At 42.9% G+C, this 17,263-nt stretch overlaps 2 protein-coding genes across 2 annotated transcripts in view; both read right to left on the minus strand.

Annotated features, from left to right (window-relative positions):
* Positions 1-1,311: 1,311 nt before the first annotated feature.
* Olfml3 (olfactomedin like 3) lies at positions 1,312-3,996 on the minus strand. Its single transcript, XM_076862923.1, has 3 exons — positions 3,877-3,996; positions 2,867-3,152; positions 1,312-2,565 (listed from the first exon to the last, which is right to left on the minus strand). Exons 1-3 carry the CDS (start codon positions 3,988-3,990, stop codon positions 1,745-1,747), a joined length of 1,221 nt encoding a protein of 406 aa, XP_076719038.1. The 5' UTR covers positions 3,991-3,996; the 3' UTR covers positions 1,312-1,744.
* Positions 3,997-5,714: 1,718 nt separating this feature from the next.
* The window catches only part of Hipk1 (homeodomain interacting protein kinase 1), a 54,554-nt gene continuing 43,005 nt past the window's right edge, over positions 5,715-17,263 (minus strand). Inside the window, exons 12-16 of the mRNA XM_076862922.1 lie at positions 16,979-17,158; positions 15,939-16,142; positions 13,452-13,693; positions 11,599-11,729; positions 5,715-10,549 (exon numbers count right to left, since the gene is read on the minus strand). Of these exons, the coding sequence (XP_076719037.1) occupies positions 10,061-10,549; positions 11,599-11,729; positions 13,452-13,693; positions 15,939-16,142; positions 16,979-17,158 (1,246 nt within the window). The 3' untranslated portion in view covers positions 5,715-10,060. The remainder of the gene's footprint in view (positions 10,550-11,598; positions 11,730-13,451; positions 13,694-15,938; positions 16,143-16,978; positions 17,159-17,263) is intronic.

The raw sequence follows: 17,263 nt of genomic DNA on the forward strand, positions 1-17,263 counted from the left end.
TCCTCCACACCCCTTCCTGTGCGCCCTGCTCTGGAGCCAGATGTTCCGTGGGCAGACCCCTCTGTGGGCTGACAGGCGGTGATTACTGTTGCCAGCCCCACATTAGGAGAGAATTGAATGGGAGTGAGCCCCCACCGCCCTGGCTCCCTACAATAGAGCCTTTGTGAGGTGCCTCCCTGCCTTTCTTTCTCCTTCCTCGCCAACCTACATCAGGAGCAGCTCTGTCTGAGGAGAAAAGAAAAGAAGACAAAAGGAGGATTGCAGGCCCTGAAGGATCCACCCTGTCCTGGGCAGAGGGAGGGAGGACTGTACTTTGGAGAGAAGACTGTGTTCCTTCCCCCTCCAGCAAGGATAAATAACCCAGAGTGCTCCCAGGGCTACCTCAGGCAAATGAGGCTAGTGCCTTTTGTCCATCAGGCTCCTGCGTGTTAAACATGGCAACAGTGGTGGGGTGGGGGCCATCGTGCAGAGATCAGCAGAAGCCTGAAGCTCCTCTCCCCAGATCCTGTCTTCCCCAGATTACCATGTGCAATCCTGTGCCAGAGGCTGGGCGCTAGCCTAGGAAGGGTTAAGTTCCCAGTTTTCCAGGACAGTCTGCTGTCAGGTCCCAGGACTGGGTTGCTAGGTGGAGTGATGCGGTGGAGAGAAGGGGATGTGTTGGGGAACTGTTGAGACCAACATCTGGGATAGCCACTGCCCCTCCTCCAGGCCCAAACCGCAGACGCTGTGGCAGCAGGAAAATCAGAGTGGTTCAGACCAAGGATTGTGCAACCCAGCCCTGGGGAAGAGCCCAGAGTTGGATGTGGGAGTTGGGGTTTAGGGAGAGGGACAGAATCCACTCCAGAGGTAAGACTTAGTCTTCAGTAAAAACACATGTACTCTGCATTCTGGTTTCCATACTGGACTACAAATAAGTAACATCATTTTCTGGTTCAGAATCCTCTATCAGAATTGGAAGGGCTGCCCTAGGTCCCAGTGTCTTGTGGCCAGAGGCACGGCGCCACTGGCAGTTCAGGGATGGCTGCTGTGGTGGCTGGTGGGTGTGGAGGCAGGCCTTTTGCCCAACCTCCTAAAGTGGCAGGATTCTGCTGCTTCCCAGGCGCCTCACAGTAAAATCTGTAACCAGAGAAGCCCTTAGTCTTACAGCTCAGGGAGCCCAGCCAAGTTCCTAATATGAGAGATGGGTGGGAGGGATAAAATGATGGGCCATGTGGAGAACTTGGTATGAGGTCTACCCAAACACACACAGGAGAGGAGGAGTGGATTTTTCTTTTAATGCAAAATATTGCTATACAAAATGATGCGGAGAAATCCCCATTCTTCAGACACTGGAGAGATTTTTTTTTTTATATAAAGGAGACAGAGCAGACCTGCATCTCTGTTTTCCATTCTTCTCCCCACTGGGTCATACTGAGGGCAAGAATACTGTAGCCTGATGCCTGGCATTTTCCCATGAGGGAGGATCAGAGGACCAGGTATGGGTCCTTTGGGGCCTAATTTGTGGACAGGGGGAAGGAGAACAAGAGTGAATATTTAGGATTTTTACTCTTTTTGCTATAAAAAGATTACTCAAGATCTGGAGTTCCGTATGAAACAAAGGAGCTGTGAGAATTTGGTTATTGTTGGTTAAAAAATAGGGGATCTGAGGCATAACTTGCCTATATTTGAAGAATGAAGAGCAGGAAATCTAGTAGGGATATAAATGTATGGGGATAAGAGATGCAGAAATGACCAGACTAGCTGCTCAAATTTCCTCCTCTTTCTTCCTCATCTCCAGCTTGTAGACAATCTGGTAGCCATCATCCCAGGCATAGAGCTGGCGCTCACGGGGGTTATAGCGGAGGCTGGCGTGGGCACCATATCGACGGGGAAAGTAAGAGAGAGCAGCCTGTTCAGGAGTCAGTGTCCCACTGGCATCAAAGGAGCACTGGATGCGGGCCCGACTGGCAGGGCGCGTGTTATAGACGACATACAGGGTCCCACAGATGACGAAGGCAGCCTCGGCATTCTCCCTGGGACATGGCGTGTCCCACTGCTGCTCTGTGTCCAGTGTCTGTGGATCTAATTTGGCCAGACACAAGTGCCTGTCATCCTCCCGGGTGGCATAGACTGCCCAGATGCCCTCCTCATCAGCTGCCAGGTCAATGTAGGTGTCTGTCGTCAGCGCATAGGGGGGAATCAACCTCTCTGCGGGGAACACTGAGCTGTCCACCACTGTTCGGTTTGCCAGGTGGAATTTGATGAGTTGCAAAGTGTTCTCCAACTCACTACCCCCTCCAGGTCCTCCAGGAGGCCTCCGGGCATAATAAAGAAAGCCACCATATACCAGCTGCCCCGTGCCTACCCAGGGGAAGGGCACACGGACTCTGGAGGCTTTCCGGGCAGCCATGGTAAGGGTGAAGTCACGTAGCCGTGGGAACACAAAGGCTGTGTCGTTCTGCGTTCCATCCAACACGTAGATCTTTTCTGTTGGCCCCAAAGGATCCTTGGTCCATAGACCCGCTGGGCCACCAAACCGCTTGAGGATCTTCATTGATCTCACCTGAGAAATTGTGTAGCCACAGTCTGGTGGAGAAGGAGAAAAGGAAACAGAGGCAGGAGTTAGACTCCTACAGTGAGGACTCCAGCTGGGTGGCCCATCTGGGGAACAGCTGGCATCCGCTCTGTGGATGCCTCCAGTCTTAGGGAAGATGGAGAAAGACCGGACTCCAGAGACCCAGGTCCCTAGAAACTCTTCTTAACAAACTTGTCATTACAGAGATTTTTCCCTCTAACAGATTCCAGAGGCCACAGTGGACTGGGACAAAGAGAAAAAAGTAAGAAAAAGTTTCAGAAGGTGTGAGGGACCTGCTTTGAGATCACCTACCTGTCACCATATCGTACTTCTCATTTCTTCTGCCTTTGCCTTTGGTTCCAGGGCCTCCGTTCACCTTCTCATCAAGCTCTACACAGGGTAGAGATGGGTTCTGGGTCTCCAGATAGTCCACCTCTCGTTCCAGACGGTCCACTCTCCCGGAGATGGTGTCAGCCTCGGTTCTGAGTGCCTCCCGCTCCTTCTCTGCCACTTCCAGCAGGGGCAGCATCTTGTTCTTGAAGTCCCGCAGCTCAGCAGCATGCCGACTACTTTGGTCCTGGCACTGGGCCAGCCGTTCCTGAAGGGGTGGGGGCATAGGGAGCGAGGGTGGGCTGAAGGATTACCACTCCCAGGCAGGGAGAGGCCAAAGCAGGGAGTCAGGAATGGGAAAAGGAGCAAACTCAGCTAAACATGCCCTTCCACTCCTGCAGCAAAGGAAAGCAGATGTTCAGAGGTGCTCAATGTGCAAGGAGCATGGCTCAGATTCACCTAGGCCAGAGTCCTTGGACTTGTTCTCTCTGAGCAGTGCCATCTGGGCCTCTAGGGAGGTTTCAGTGCATGAGGGTGAGAAGGGCTCTCTGCTCCATTGTGCAATTCTCCTCTTGGGAATTAAGATGCTGTGAACTTCAATGTGTGTGGGGGGAGATGATAGGGACTTGAAACCGTTTTTTGAAAAGGAGGGTAGGAAGTTGGAGATTCTCTGGGAACCTCCAACTTCAAAAGAATCATCAGCTCTTCTTTAAATGCATTCCCTCAATCCTGGCCCTTATTTCCACTCTGTCCTTTTATCTCATCTAACCCCAGGGGTAAAACACAAAGGTCTATCTGCTCAGGAATTGCTCTACGTGGAGAAAGATCAAGGCTTATAATTTTGAGGCTCATTTTTATTAAAAAGCAGAATTTTCTGTAGCTTCTCACTGAGCCCTGTCTTACCATTCCCAGAACCCTGATGAACTGGTTGAATCAATAGAAAAGATATTGCATCCTCCCAGGCTGGGCTAGAAGAGAAAGGGGTCCCTCACCTCTAAGGCTGCAAGTCGGCGTTCCATGTATTCCACAAGGTGGTGCTGCTGTCCTTGAAGGGGTCCGGACCATGACAAAAGGATCAGAATGAGGAGAGGAGCGCTGGGCCCCATGGCAGTCTAGAGAATGGGGCCAGAGTAGAAAGAGTGTGTTGTTGGACTCTTCCCCTGAGCCCGTGGGTTAGCCATGGAGGCGGGTCGGGGGTGGTGCCTTTGCTCTGTGATCTCGGGTCTCTCTCACTACTCTGGAATGCTTTCAGTCTCTCGCAACCCCCACCCCCTCCTTCCCGCCAGGACTGATCAAACACAGATGGCCCCCTTGCACAGCAGCCAGAAACCTTAACCACCTCCCGCCTCTGGGCTATAGGCTCCTCAGGAAAGGAAAGAGATTGAAATCTGAGGGTAGAGGCTTTCTGGGCAGTGACAAAGGGAAAGGAGTGAGCTGCAGGAGGCAGAGACCCCAAAGAAAACTCATCAAGCTCCATTCCTGCTCCTGCGTTTCAGGAGAGCGCTTCCAGAGCTGATTTGTAAGAAACTGGCATCATGAATCCTCCTCTTCTCCAGCAATAATAGAGTGGATTGTCTGCCTTGTTCAGTGGAAGGTGGAAGCAGAGGCGATGAGCTTTAAGGGGAGGCGGTGGGAAAAAAAGGTCTAAGTGGTCAAGCGGAACTTCTTCTATAGCTCGCTGGCGCCATCTTGTGCTGAGCACCTGGTGCTATGTGTCTCATGATTAATGGTGAAACCAAGACTTTACTCCATGTGGAAAATTTTCCACAAAGCATGCCAAGTGAATTCAATTTACAAGAATTTTCTTCATTAAAATGCAGGCTTCCCTACATACTACTCAGTTTCTTTAAGAGCTATGCCAGCCTCTCTTAACCCAAAGATGAAATAAAAGTAAAACACCAGGGGCTGGGGGTGTGGCTCAGGGGTAAAGTGCTCGCCTGGCATGTGTGAAGCACTGGGTTTGATCCTCAGTACCACATAAAGATAAATAAATAAAAGTATTGCGTCCATCTACAATATATTTTTTTTAAATCTGCTCTGTAGAAAATAATTCATATTCAGTGGCTTATGTTGTGCATTTCTTATTTAAAAAAAAGTAGAAACACCAAAAAACAAATCATTGAGAGGTTGGTTAATAACTTAATTATCTGGAAGTGAGAGTAATAGCAGAGCTATTCTACATGGCTCTCCAGGGATATTCTCTTATCAAAACTGCAGAGAGTTCAGCAAGTTCATACTATTTTACATTCACTGGTATGGGGGTGGGTCTGAAAAACATTATGTTGTAGTCTAAACCAAAATAAAATAGATTTTGACCTTCTATTACTGAAAGAGAATAGACTACTGGTCATTTCTCTTGATTAGGGTTGAAAAGGGTATTCCTAACAGCTGCCCATTTCTGTATTCCAACAAAAGTTGCAGAAGCCTAAAACTGATGCATCTTACTTTATTCACTTTAGAATCAAGAGAAATCTAATCAAAGTGCTCTGTCTCTAACAGTACAGCTCCAAAAGAGGGAAAGCATCTTCCTGTGGTGACTCTATTTTCATTCTGCTACCTTAGATGTTTGGTAAAACAAAGTTAAATTAGCTTATCTCAGAATCTTCTACATTTTTAAAAGGGTCAGGTTCAGTCATCTTATCCTGGACCTCCATTCTTGGGAAGAATTCCTTACCAAAGGATATTTGTTTCCATTATGTAGATTTGCATGAAGAATGAAATTGTTCTATGCTCTACTAATGTTCAAGTGCCATGTGTTTTTAGCCACTCTGAAAGTGTCATTTGTTGTACGCTTTTGTCCCCTTATAACAGAAGTAAAAACAGCCACATGAATCAGAAAATTTACCCATTTTATTGATGCATTGCAATTGCTCTACATTTTACCATATTATGTAGAAAATACTGAAAATACAAGCTACTTTGTAAAACCAAAGACAAACAAACATTGAATCCAAAGATAAACTATGTTTTACACAATGGACCCTTTTCCCGGAGTTAGTATTAAATTTTAAATATCTATTTCTTTTGTTAAAATGATTATTTTACATACTCCCTAAGTACATCTGCATCACAAACAGCTCAGTAATTCTCAGAGACTATCTGTTTCTAGAGGCTTGTTGTAAAAGGAAGTGCACAACCAGAAAAGGGAGAAAGCAAAAAAAAGTTTAAAATCGCGCACAATAACTAGCATATCAAATACATTTAATAAAGTAGGAATTCCATTGCAATATCAAGGATTCAAAGCAGAAATACTAACATTACATATAATGTACATATAATGTACTGCTACATGTAGTGAGATTATTTTTCAAGCTGAATTGAAACCACACATTATATAAAGTTTAGCAACAAACAACCATGTAGACATGCTGCACCATCCATCAGTTTAAAAGAAAAATCAAAATAGGAAGCAGGCTTGGGCCATTCCTTTCACTGAGAGGCAACTTCATTTCCTATTCTAAAACAAACCATCTCAACTAGTGGATTTCTGCATAACAATGCTGAATAAAACACACAAGACTGTGCTTGCCTGGCTAAGGGCAGTCTAGCCCCTCTAGTGGAGGACGATGGATGAGCAATCACAAAAGCAGGCTGAGAATGGCCAGAACTGTTTGAAAATGAAGTTCTGATTTCTGGGGTTGGCATTTCAGCTGAACACTGACAGTGGCATCACCTCCTGAGAGCTATTTAAAACTCCAGAGTGATCAAGTGTCCCGATGAGCCTCCCTGGCTCTACCTAACCCTTCCCCACTTCCTCTCTCACCAGGAAGGGGAGAAGCTGGAAGTGCAAGTTCTGAGAGGACTTAAGGACTTAAAAGCCTTAAGCTGGTTTGAGGTCAGGCCATGGTGACCCAGGCCAGCTGCTCACTGCATTCACAACGCTTCCCCCATGCTGTCAGGGCCAGCCATGTTAAGCCCCAGGGACAGAATGTAAAGCCACATGGAGCACATACACATTTAGCAGACACAGGTGGATTTTGATCTTGGCAAATCTGAAAGGTCAGTTGCAGACTAAGACTGAAAATCTCTAAGGTTTTTAAAGCCACACAACTGCTAGTCAGGTGACCACAGTAAACTCTTGGGTGTTATCTTTTCCCATGGAGTTAAGACTCCTATCTTAATGGCATCTACTCATTAGACTTGGAGACAGGATTGTGGGGTTTGTTTCCCCCCCTTCATCTCATCACAAAAACAACCAATCTTGTCCCTTGTTCAGGAAAGATAAGGAATAAAATGTGTTTCCATTAGAAACCAGACCTGCATTTTAAAGAAGAACATCACAATGTGCTTGGCAAAAGGGAGACACAAAAGGTCACACACGCTGACCAGAAAACTGTATAACACTAGTGACAAACTACACAAACTGCTTGGTTGTCTTGACCAATATAGTGAACATACAACTCAATACAATGATAAAAAAAAAAAAAAAAGTACGAAAACACAACATGTTCCTGGGTAGGCCGTACTGACTACCTGCCCCATCTTGGAAGCCCTTACTCCCTATGAGGAAGAAACTCCAAATACTTTGACAGCTCCTCGGTGTTCAACCTGGTTCAGAGCTGGCTGACCAGGCTCCATGAAATCTCCCATCTCCATCCTGCACCTCCTTGACACCATCTCTCTATATAAAACCAGTCCTAGAATTATCCCTCAAATATAATTTTCAATTCAGATGGAACACATCTGTATCTTAGGGTTAACCTTCTTCCCCCAAATCCTTTATGGGCAGGAAAGTCCCCGTCCCCAGTACCTTCTCTATTTGACCCAGATCCGTGGAGGAGCTGAGAGTACTAGGACAATTTCACAGCATGAAGGGCCCCAAGAATATAAAAGTTGTTAAAAAGAAACCTCAGAAGCCTCAATGACTCAACAGGCTTTGATGCTTTCTTAATATTCTTCACCGGCTAAGAAACCTTTCTGTTGAGTTTCTTGTCACCAGCACAGCATGACAAAAACTCCTCCTCATAGTACGGGGACATGGTAGGCAATACAACAGGCTCTTTGGTATAAACACATCTGTTACATGTTTTTTTCAACAAGCAAATATTTTACTAGCAATGTCAACTATTTGCAGGAAGGACTGCCACATGGGAAAAGGAAAAAAAAATCTTTTTCTAAAAGTGATTGCACATACTTTTAAAAAGAAAAAAGAGAAGAAATGCATATTAATATTGGCTTGACTTCCTTGCGCCTGCTTCCTGAATTCTCACAGAAACAAGGTAGCAATGCACAGTGAGAGAGCCACGTGGGGAAAATGCTTCTGTGAGAACTCAGCTAAGAATCCAAAATGTAAAGGGATAGGGGTGGTGGTAAAGAAGAAAAGCTGCTGTTTTTATTTTTCAATGTTGGCAGGGAAACTGAGAACAATGCATTTACACAACACAGCTACTAATTCTGTTCTGATAAATCCCAGTGAACAGCTTAGGGTCCACGGGGGCTTGCTGGTCCATCCTAAGGCAAGCTCACTGTAAACTCTATTAACCACTACATTATCATATAAGGCACTACAATAAGGGAAGGGAGGAGAAAGGGAAGGAAGAGACACACACTGAACAACTCCTCACCAGACACACCTGTGCAAAACAATTCCAAGGGTCTCCTCTCCTTGCAGGCAATGCCCCTGCTCATTCAGCACTACAGTAATATGCTCTAATATAATTGCAATTAGTTCACATACATTCCAACAAGTATCAGTTCATTTTGGTTTAAATACAATGGAGACATTAATTCCATCTCCGGGGTAACACTGGAGGATCAGATACACACTAAATACACAATTCAAGTGTAATCACTACACATTTGATTACAAATAACATTTTGGGTTAGCAGGAAAAATTGCTTGTTATATTTTTCTAATCAATATGTACATATTTAATTATGCAAAATATTAAAACACCACCATTACAAAACTTCTAAAATATTTTTAAATTCAGTAATAAACTTTTAAAATATTTTTTTGCAATTCCTACATGCACTTATTATATAAGTCTTAATAAGAGAGCATTCAATTTGCTGCTGGCATACAAAGGAAGCTACTTTAAAGTATAAAAGCTATACACAACAACGTTCTCATCTGGTTTCAGATCCTTTAGCTTCTCCCCAAATAAATCACATAAAACATAAGGGAGAGATGAGGAAAACACAGAGGTGTATTATTGAAAATTCATAGTGATCTTTAGGCCAAGTTCATCAACACCAACAACCTGTAGGCACAGCTCACCAATACCAGTATCTCATAAGAGAAAGAGATTTTGCATATAGTAAGACAACTACCATACAATAATCACCACCTTAATGGCTTTTCTAGTAATAAAATGCAAGTTGGATCATAGAGGAATTTTAGAAAAAAAATTCATGGTGTTTCATTTAAAAGCATAGAATACTTGGTACTTTCAAGGTGGGCACTGATTCTCTCACACTGAGTTACCAGCAGGTGGTGAGCTACTTTTTAACATCACTTTGTAATAAACGCAGGAGCAACTAAGAGAACTGCAAAACACATAACTGGTTTTGCAAAAATTAAAAAGTTGTCCTTTAAGTATAATTTGACATAAAAACAAAATAAAACACTGCAAATTTAAATGTCCCATAAACAAAGGTAAACTTTTTTTGAGGAGAAATGCCTGATAGTAAAATGTGGACTTGCATAAGCTGCTCTGAATATAAAACAGGCAATTAAGTTTTGATTTTTAAACAAAAATTAATAATTCTTCTTCTCTCATTTGTTACCATATTTCAAATCCCTCTATCTGTATTTTTCTTCTAACCAGTAATGGCAATAAAACAAAGTTAAATAAAGAGGGGCTTCACTTATTTTCAAATGTGTTTATAGAAATCAAGTCAGAGAGACAAAAATTTTTCAAAGGGACACTTCAGAATGATCTCTCTTCCTTGGTAACCGCAGAGGATGGGTTTCTGAACTCTTCCAAATACCAAAAATGCTGTCATAAAAATAAAGAATTGAAAATAGGGCAAACTGGGAGACTACAACAATGCAGTCAACACTGAGACAGGTTCCCCAGAGAAAAGCCTTCTGCTTCAGTGGGCCCCTGCAGAACAAGTTGCTGGCTAAGGAGTTTCAAGAGAGGGTAAAAGGAGGTGCTTACCACAGCCCATTATTTAGAACTCAGGGCCAGGAGCAGGCAGCCATGAACCCTCCTCCCTCATGCTCACCAACTACAAATAAGAATACTGGCTGATCTTGGTAGGACTCAGCGGGTATCCAGTGTAAATTGTTGAGCCTCGGGAAGACCCAATGTAGGACTGGGTGGCAAACTGGTGTTGGTACTGAGCAGGGGCCACACTGGCAGAAGTGAGGAGGCTAGGCCCAACACTGACAGGGACCTGGTGCACCAATGTGCTAGGGTGGGTGGTGTAGGCTGCAGCATGCCTTGAGGAGCCCTGCGGGGAGAAAAGATGAGCAATGGAGCTGGTGGAGCCCAATGCAGCAGCAGAGGTGGGGGCAGCATACGTATACAGGTGAGGCTGGCTTGGCAGATGAGCAGGGGCTGGGGCCAGGTGTGGGTGCCCCGTCGAGTGCAGTGGGCTGCCATGCTGGAAGGCGTAGGGGGCTTGGGAGAGCGGGGCCACAAATGCCTGCTGCCTGCGGGGAGCAGGGTTGCTGCTTCTCTCCTGCGAGGTTGGAGCTGACGATGACTGCTGGTTCTGGAAGGAGGAAGAAGGGAATGAGGAATCTTGAGGTAACTCTGGTTTAGGGCACTACAGGCCAAGGGAAGAATGGAGGTTCTGACGTGCACTGTTTCTGGACTGCCACAGCACAGACTCTCCCAAACTGGCAATGAATGCTGTCAGAAGACACCACCCATCCCTCTACCTCTAGGCAGAACTGATCCTAACCCAGCTCAGACAGCAGCAATTTGCTCTTAAGTGTGACCGAGGAAGGGGAAGAATCAAGAGTACAAGGTTCACAGGGTTGCCCATTCCTCCAAGTTAGTGACTATTAATTCACCCCCATCCTGGCGTCAGTGATTTTGACTTTCCCTAACCTTTTTTATTGCTATTGCTTTCTTTTGTTCTAAGTTCTTCATGTCCCTCTTGAAACGTGGAGCCTAAAACACATGCAACTAATTTAAACTTACATTTGCGCGTGCATGTGCTCTCTTTCTCACACAGTTATACCCTACTGACACCTTCTCATTATTGGTAGGTATCACATGAGCACCAGAATTCTGGCTGAGAAAAGAGTGAACATAAACGAAAATAAAGTAACCTCACTACTCTATCAGATAATGAGAGGGCAGGGGCAAATCCAACACTTGAGCCTCGAGCAACAGGGAGAATTAGAACCAGATGATTAAATGAAAAAAACTTTCCTTGTCTCTTGACTCAAGTAAACAAGTTATTTATGGCATGGGAGGGAGATAAGAGAAGAGTCTGGTCTCAAAGCATGTGGTGATGTAGGACCAGGCATGGCTATAGTATCCTAGGCTTTATCTAAATTCCAGACATTTCTCTAATGTTCCAGGCTAGAGAAGGAAGTCTCCAGGAAAACCTGGAATGCACATCCCAAACACATTCACAGAACAAATGTAGACAAAGCACATGCAGATACGACGCAGGCCACAGAACACCAAATTAGTGACACAAAAGGAGCTTCATTTGGCTTTATTCAGCAGTCCAGCCAGAAGCAGGGTTCTTCAGAGAGTAACAAGAGGGGGGCACCCAAACAGAAAGCTGCAACCCCTAGCACTTACCTGGCTGAGGTTGAGTGGCTGTGCTGCGCTGGCCCCCCCGCGTTGCGCTCGATAGCCTGTAGGGGTGATACAGCATCCAGATGACTGCCCACTCACTGAGGCCACTGGCTTGGTCTTACTGCTTAGGAGACCTAAAAAGGAGTCAGGACTTAGTATCACTGAGCTAACATTAGTCAGTCCACATTTGCTCGCAGTTTATGAGAGTTAAGGTCTCAAGTGTATCTTACTTCTTTAATTACATCTATACTGGAAGAGAAAGTTTATTATCTATTTCTTTTCTGTATTTCTAAACTTCACAAAGGATCCTCCAAAAGGTTACTTGAATAAATATTATCTAATCACCTATTATATACAAGACACCACTGGAAATACAAACATAAGGATACCGTCCCTCCCTCCAGGGAGCATACAGTTTTATGTAGGATGGGATTAAGTAAGTAACAAGATGACAATGTGAAGCTGATACATTGGTAATTTTTAGGATATTTAAATGTCAAAAGGCAAGGTCCTATCCTATTGGGTACTTGCAGATTTCACATTTCATTTGAGTGCATTTTTTTTTCCTTTCTATGTTTCCCAGTAGGCAAACTGAAGCACTGAATTCCCATTTACTTCTGAGAGTCTATATTCTTTGGGCCTAAAATCGGGCAGAGGTCCTAGTAGAATATTCAGTAGCCTGGTATCAGGAAGTTCTACCTTATATTCTTTTTTAAAAAATATTTTTATTAGTTATTGATGGACCTTTATTTATTTATTTGTTTTATAGGTGGTGCTGAGAATCGAACCCAGTGCCTCATACATGCTAGGCAAGTGCTCTACCACTGATCTAAAACCCCAGCCCTCTTCCTTCAATGGGGGCAGTCTGAAGAGAACTAAACTGAGGCTTGAAATAATATTCTCAAATTAGAATCCTGTTTGATTATGGCAGTAACTTAATCCTAATAAAACACCATTTATACAAGTATAATACAGACGGCTATGCTGGTAACCAAAAATTAATCCTCCCCTTCACTGGCATAGAGTTGACACTGAGAAGCTGCTGCCTAGACAGACTATACTTATTAGGCCTCCCTGCATGTATCAGGGGCCCTAGGAATGGTGTTCATTACTTCCAGGCTAAAGAGGTTAAGAAAGGAGGCTTGCCTCCTCTAAACTTCGTTTACTCCTTTGATTGATGCTGAGGGTTGCAGGGTTCTGTGGTCCTTAACTCACTATAGGCCAACCAGAAACACTTGCACTGGGAAGTAACATGAGTAAAAAAGTATACTATCATGTTAAACCACGGAATTTTGGGATTTGTTACTGCAGCTCAACTAACACAATAACTGAATCAGAGAGCCTAAGTTCCAGTATCTAACAGAGCAAAAAAGATAAGCGATTAGGCTAATAATAAAACCAACAAAAGCGTCACTACTGTGACATTTGGTCAGAACAAAAATCTAAAGGACATATGCTTTCCAAAACACTTTTGTGGTCATAGTCAATATTATCAAGTCTTGTCCTCTTCTAGATTGCCATATTCAAACTATCTGTGACAAATCTGCCTGCTCATTCTTCCTGCCATACGATATAAGTCTTGTCTACTTCCTACCATCAGTGGTGAATGTGTTTAAGAAACTAAAATGACATCAAATACAATCTCATTTTTATATTATTCCAAGTAAAACAAATCCTGGAAGATAACTGATGGCAAAAATTAATTTCAGATCATAGAGAACTGATTTCTGAATTAAGTACTTTTTAAGAATATCTATTCCACTGGTCTGGACCATGGCATAAGTATATTATAACAAAATTCTAAGCATACACTGATTAGAGAAGAATTCATTTCTAGCTGTGAAGATACCACCTACCTGAGGCCTGTGTTGCTACAGTGCAGTCACCAAGCTGAGTTTTCATTGGAGGTACAATGATGGTACGGGTGCCAGTGCCATCTGCCACAACTCTACCAGGCCCCTCCAGCAGCGGCCCACTATTGCCCCGAAGAGCACTCAGGGTATCAGTGGAATATGGGCTGTTCAAGGAGGAGTCAGAGTCTGGAGAATCATTGACAGTGACATAACTGATGACATTAGACCTCGGCTTCAGGCCAGAGCTGAGGAAAAGAAAATATGTAAAAATTCAACTGCCCTTTTAAGCAATATGCCTTACATGGTCTCTCATTCTTTCATGAGAACAATTATAATAGTAATGATAACAGCAATAGCAAACTTCTAAGTGCTTACTATCATGTACTATTTCTTATGTTCGATGTGCATCTCGCTGAGTCCTTACAATAATCCTATAAAGTAGTTACTATTATCCCCATCTTTTTTTTTTTAAATTTTTAGTTGTAGTTGGACACAATACCTTTATTTTTCATTTGTTTTTATGTGGTGCTGAGGACTGAACCCAAGCCCTGTATGTTCTAGGCAAGCACACTACCGCTGAGCCATAGCCACAGCCCATATTATCCCCATCTTTCAGATAAAGAAACTGAGGCAGAGGGAGATTAAGGAACTCATTCAAGGTTACATAAAGAACATATTTCATTTCATCTCATAATGGTTGGAGATTTTATGCAAATTTTTTTGCAAAACAGTGGGGTACAACCATTATTTGAAGCTTCCTTTTTAAAAAAATGCACTGGTATTACTTAAAAATCATTCTCTTTGGTGCAAGTTTAGGATGCATGGAATACTCATAAATATATGCTAATGTGGTGGCAAAAATTATGCAGTAAAATAATAAAATATGGTAAATGGTAAAGACAGAAACTCAGACTCAAGGCAAAATGACTCCAGAGTTCATACCTATTCCATGTTGCCTCTTAGCCATTCTCATGCACAGTTATTTCAACAATATTCTTCAAACACCACTTTTTTTCCTAACACCTCTACAGACTATAAATGGTTCCTTACTATCCTAGTCAAACTTCTCACTATACTTTTTTTTAAAAAGATTCCTTTGCTGATTTCTCTCTTACTGTTACAGATTAGATCTGGAATATTCCCCCCAAAGACTCATGTATTGAAGACTTGGTCTCCAATGCAGCAGTGTTCAGGTGGGGCTTTTGGAAAATGATTGGAAGGTGGTAGAAACTTTGGAGGTGGACCTAGTAAGAGGAAGTGGATCACTGGGGGGATACTTTGTTGAATCTCTCTCTCTTGTTCTGCTTTGCTCCACCATACCCTTCTACCACGATGTATTATACTGCCTCACTACAGGACCAGAAATAATGAAGCCAGCTGACAATGAACCAAAACCTCTGACACTATAAGCCAAAATAAATCTTCCTTACTTTTGTTTTTCTTGAGTATTTTTCTCACAGTGATAAAAAGATAACTAACACACTAACTTTAACTTTACCTTATTTTTTAATAAGACTGGGTCCAGTCAAAGCAATCAGGCTGATTATAACTCATATATAACTTTTGCTATTAGTACACCACTTTCCCTCACTGGAAAGTCTACTTTTTCTCTTCCCTGAATCAATTCAATGACACCTTTCAAATCCCTATCTTACAATAGCCCTTTTGAACTAAGAGACTCTAAATTCTTTCTAAATTTACTCTTTCAAATTAATTTAAATTTTACGTTTGTATGACTCTGTAAAGTCTCTGAAGTTTCTTTCCTGTGTGAATCCTAATTTCTCAGGTGAAAGCAGGATTATTCCCTCTTCTATATGCCTAACACCAAAAGCCCAATGAAGAATATAATACAAAGAATCAAGGCAATCAACTATGCTCACACTGAGAGAGAGGTATGTATCATAGTTCTTAAACTTACCTACTTCCTTTCAGTAAACTGCCTAGTTAAGAACTTGAACAAAGGTGCTAGGATAGGAGGAAATATCCTGGTATTTAAATTCTTCAGCTTTCAAATCACATAGCAGAGGGCAAAAGAAAGGCAAGCCCTACCAACACTGTACCTCTTAAAAAGAGGTCTGTTCAGATTAGGAAATTGAACAAATTTCAAGTATCTCTTATCTACCTACTCATTCTAATTAACTGTTCATATATTCAGAAGTATGGTATCTATTTTCAGATTATAAACCTCCCTGAGGACAGCAGTCCTGTCTGTGATATAATGTGCATTCCAAGCTAGAGTAGTCAAACTTCTTGATATAAACCTGTTCTCTTATATATCAGGAAGACTGATTTAACAGACAAGTATGTCTAACATTAGGGAAAACTTAACAATGCTCAGTTATGGGAACTTAAGTGTTTTGGCTGACTCATCCAAGGTCACACTTCCAAAGCACCTTCTTTTGTCCTTTTTTTCATAGTCAAAACTGCACGCCATGCCTGAAGCCAACAGTCTAAGTCCAACAGAGCCAGGGAGCCATTCATCTGTCTTACCTATTGGGCTTATATTTGTTGTCTTCTTCCTCATCAGTGTCACTACGGATAGTGATGACACTCACAGGAGGGCTGGGAGTATCTGGAATGATGATCGGCTGATGCTGATCTTGGACAGGGACTAGGGAATTATAAGATGTGGTACGGAGAGGACTGCTCCCAACCAAAGAATAAACTTGGGAAGGCAGAACATCCAGAGAGGATCTGCAGGAGAAATTCACAAGGAAAAACTGATCAATTCTTTTTTTTTTTTAAATAAATATATTTTTTTTAATTTGGAGATGGACACACAGTATCTTTATTTGTATGTGGTGCTGAGGATCAAACCCAGTGCCTTACACATACCAGGCAAGTGCGCTACGCTGAGCTACAACCCCAGCCCTCAATTCTTGGTCCCCCTAATTGCACAACTTCTCCTGAGACTGCTTTAAAGATTACTTTTTGATTCCTTTTTACTTAACCATTAGACTAACACACTTAACTATGTAAATTTTGTTTTACTTTGTTTTATAGTACTGGGGATTCAACCTAGGGGCAGTCTATCACTGAGTTACATCCCCACTGAGTTAAATCCCTCTTTATTTTTTATTCCCAAGTGGATGTGAATTTATAATCCTCCCATCTCAGTCTCCTGAGTAGTTGGGATTACAGGTGTGCCCTATAACACCTGGCTTTAACTATGAAAGTTTTGGTGAAAAATTTACTACTCTGGCTAGAGTTTCCAGGGACAAGAATAGCAAAATACAAAAGAAATTTATTTTTGTGTGTGCCCTTTACCCTAGAGTTAAATTTCACTCTACAAAGTGGGCAAGAAAAATTAAAGTACCATAAAAGTGGCCTGGATTTAAAGATGCAGAAGAGAGAAAGGATGATCATAACCAGGCACACACCTGGTGTGCATGTCCAGATGAAAATGTCAGCTCTTGCTCAATTTGGCAGGTACTGCTGCTCAGACCACAAGTATGTATACAACATTCCTACACTGGGCAATATGTCTCAAACTGGCATAGTTTTAACCATCAGCTCTAATGAAGACTTACTTAGAAGAGACTGAAGTAGACTGCTTATTCTTCTTTGAAGGGAGGGAACTGGATTGTTGTCTAACAACATGAGCAACACCAACATTCAGGGGCTGAGCAGTGGCCAATGTCACATGGTTAGTCAGCAAGGATGGCTGCTGCATGATAGTGCTGTACTGGTTACCATGAGAGTGGGCATTCCTAGACCAACAGAAAGAAACAGAAGACTGAATCCCAAAACCACTGAAAACTCAGGACCAAACAGTTATTAAAAGTGCTTAAGACAACTAAATACAACTGCATTTT

This window comes from Callospermophilus lateralis, chromosome 7, assembly GCF_048772815.1.
Source record: "Callospermophilus lateralis isolate mCalLat2 chromosome 7, mCalLat2.hap1, whole genome shotgun sequence".
NCBI classification, from domain to species: Eukaryota; Metazoa; Chordata; class Mammalia; order Rodentia; family Sciuridae; genus Callospermophilus; species Callospermophilus lateralis.

What these genes read in the sequence shown, in the direction of transcription:
- Olfml3 (XM_076862923.1), bottom strand. Translation starts at nt 3,990, where the DNA reads ATGGGGCCCAGCGCTCCTCTCCTCATTCTGATCCTTTTGTCATGGTCC. An exon ending in GCCGACTTGCAGCCTTAGAG is followed by an intron (nt 3,153 to 3,876) that starts GTGAGGGACCCC and finishes CCACCCCTTCAG; the next exon opens with GAACGGCTGGCCCAGTGCCA. An exon ending in GAAGTACGATATGGTGACAG is followed by an intron (nt 2,566 to 2,866) that starts GTAGGTGATCTC and finishes CTTCTCCACCAG; the next exon opens with ACTGTGGCTACACAATTTCT.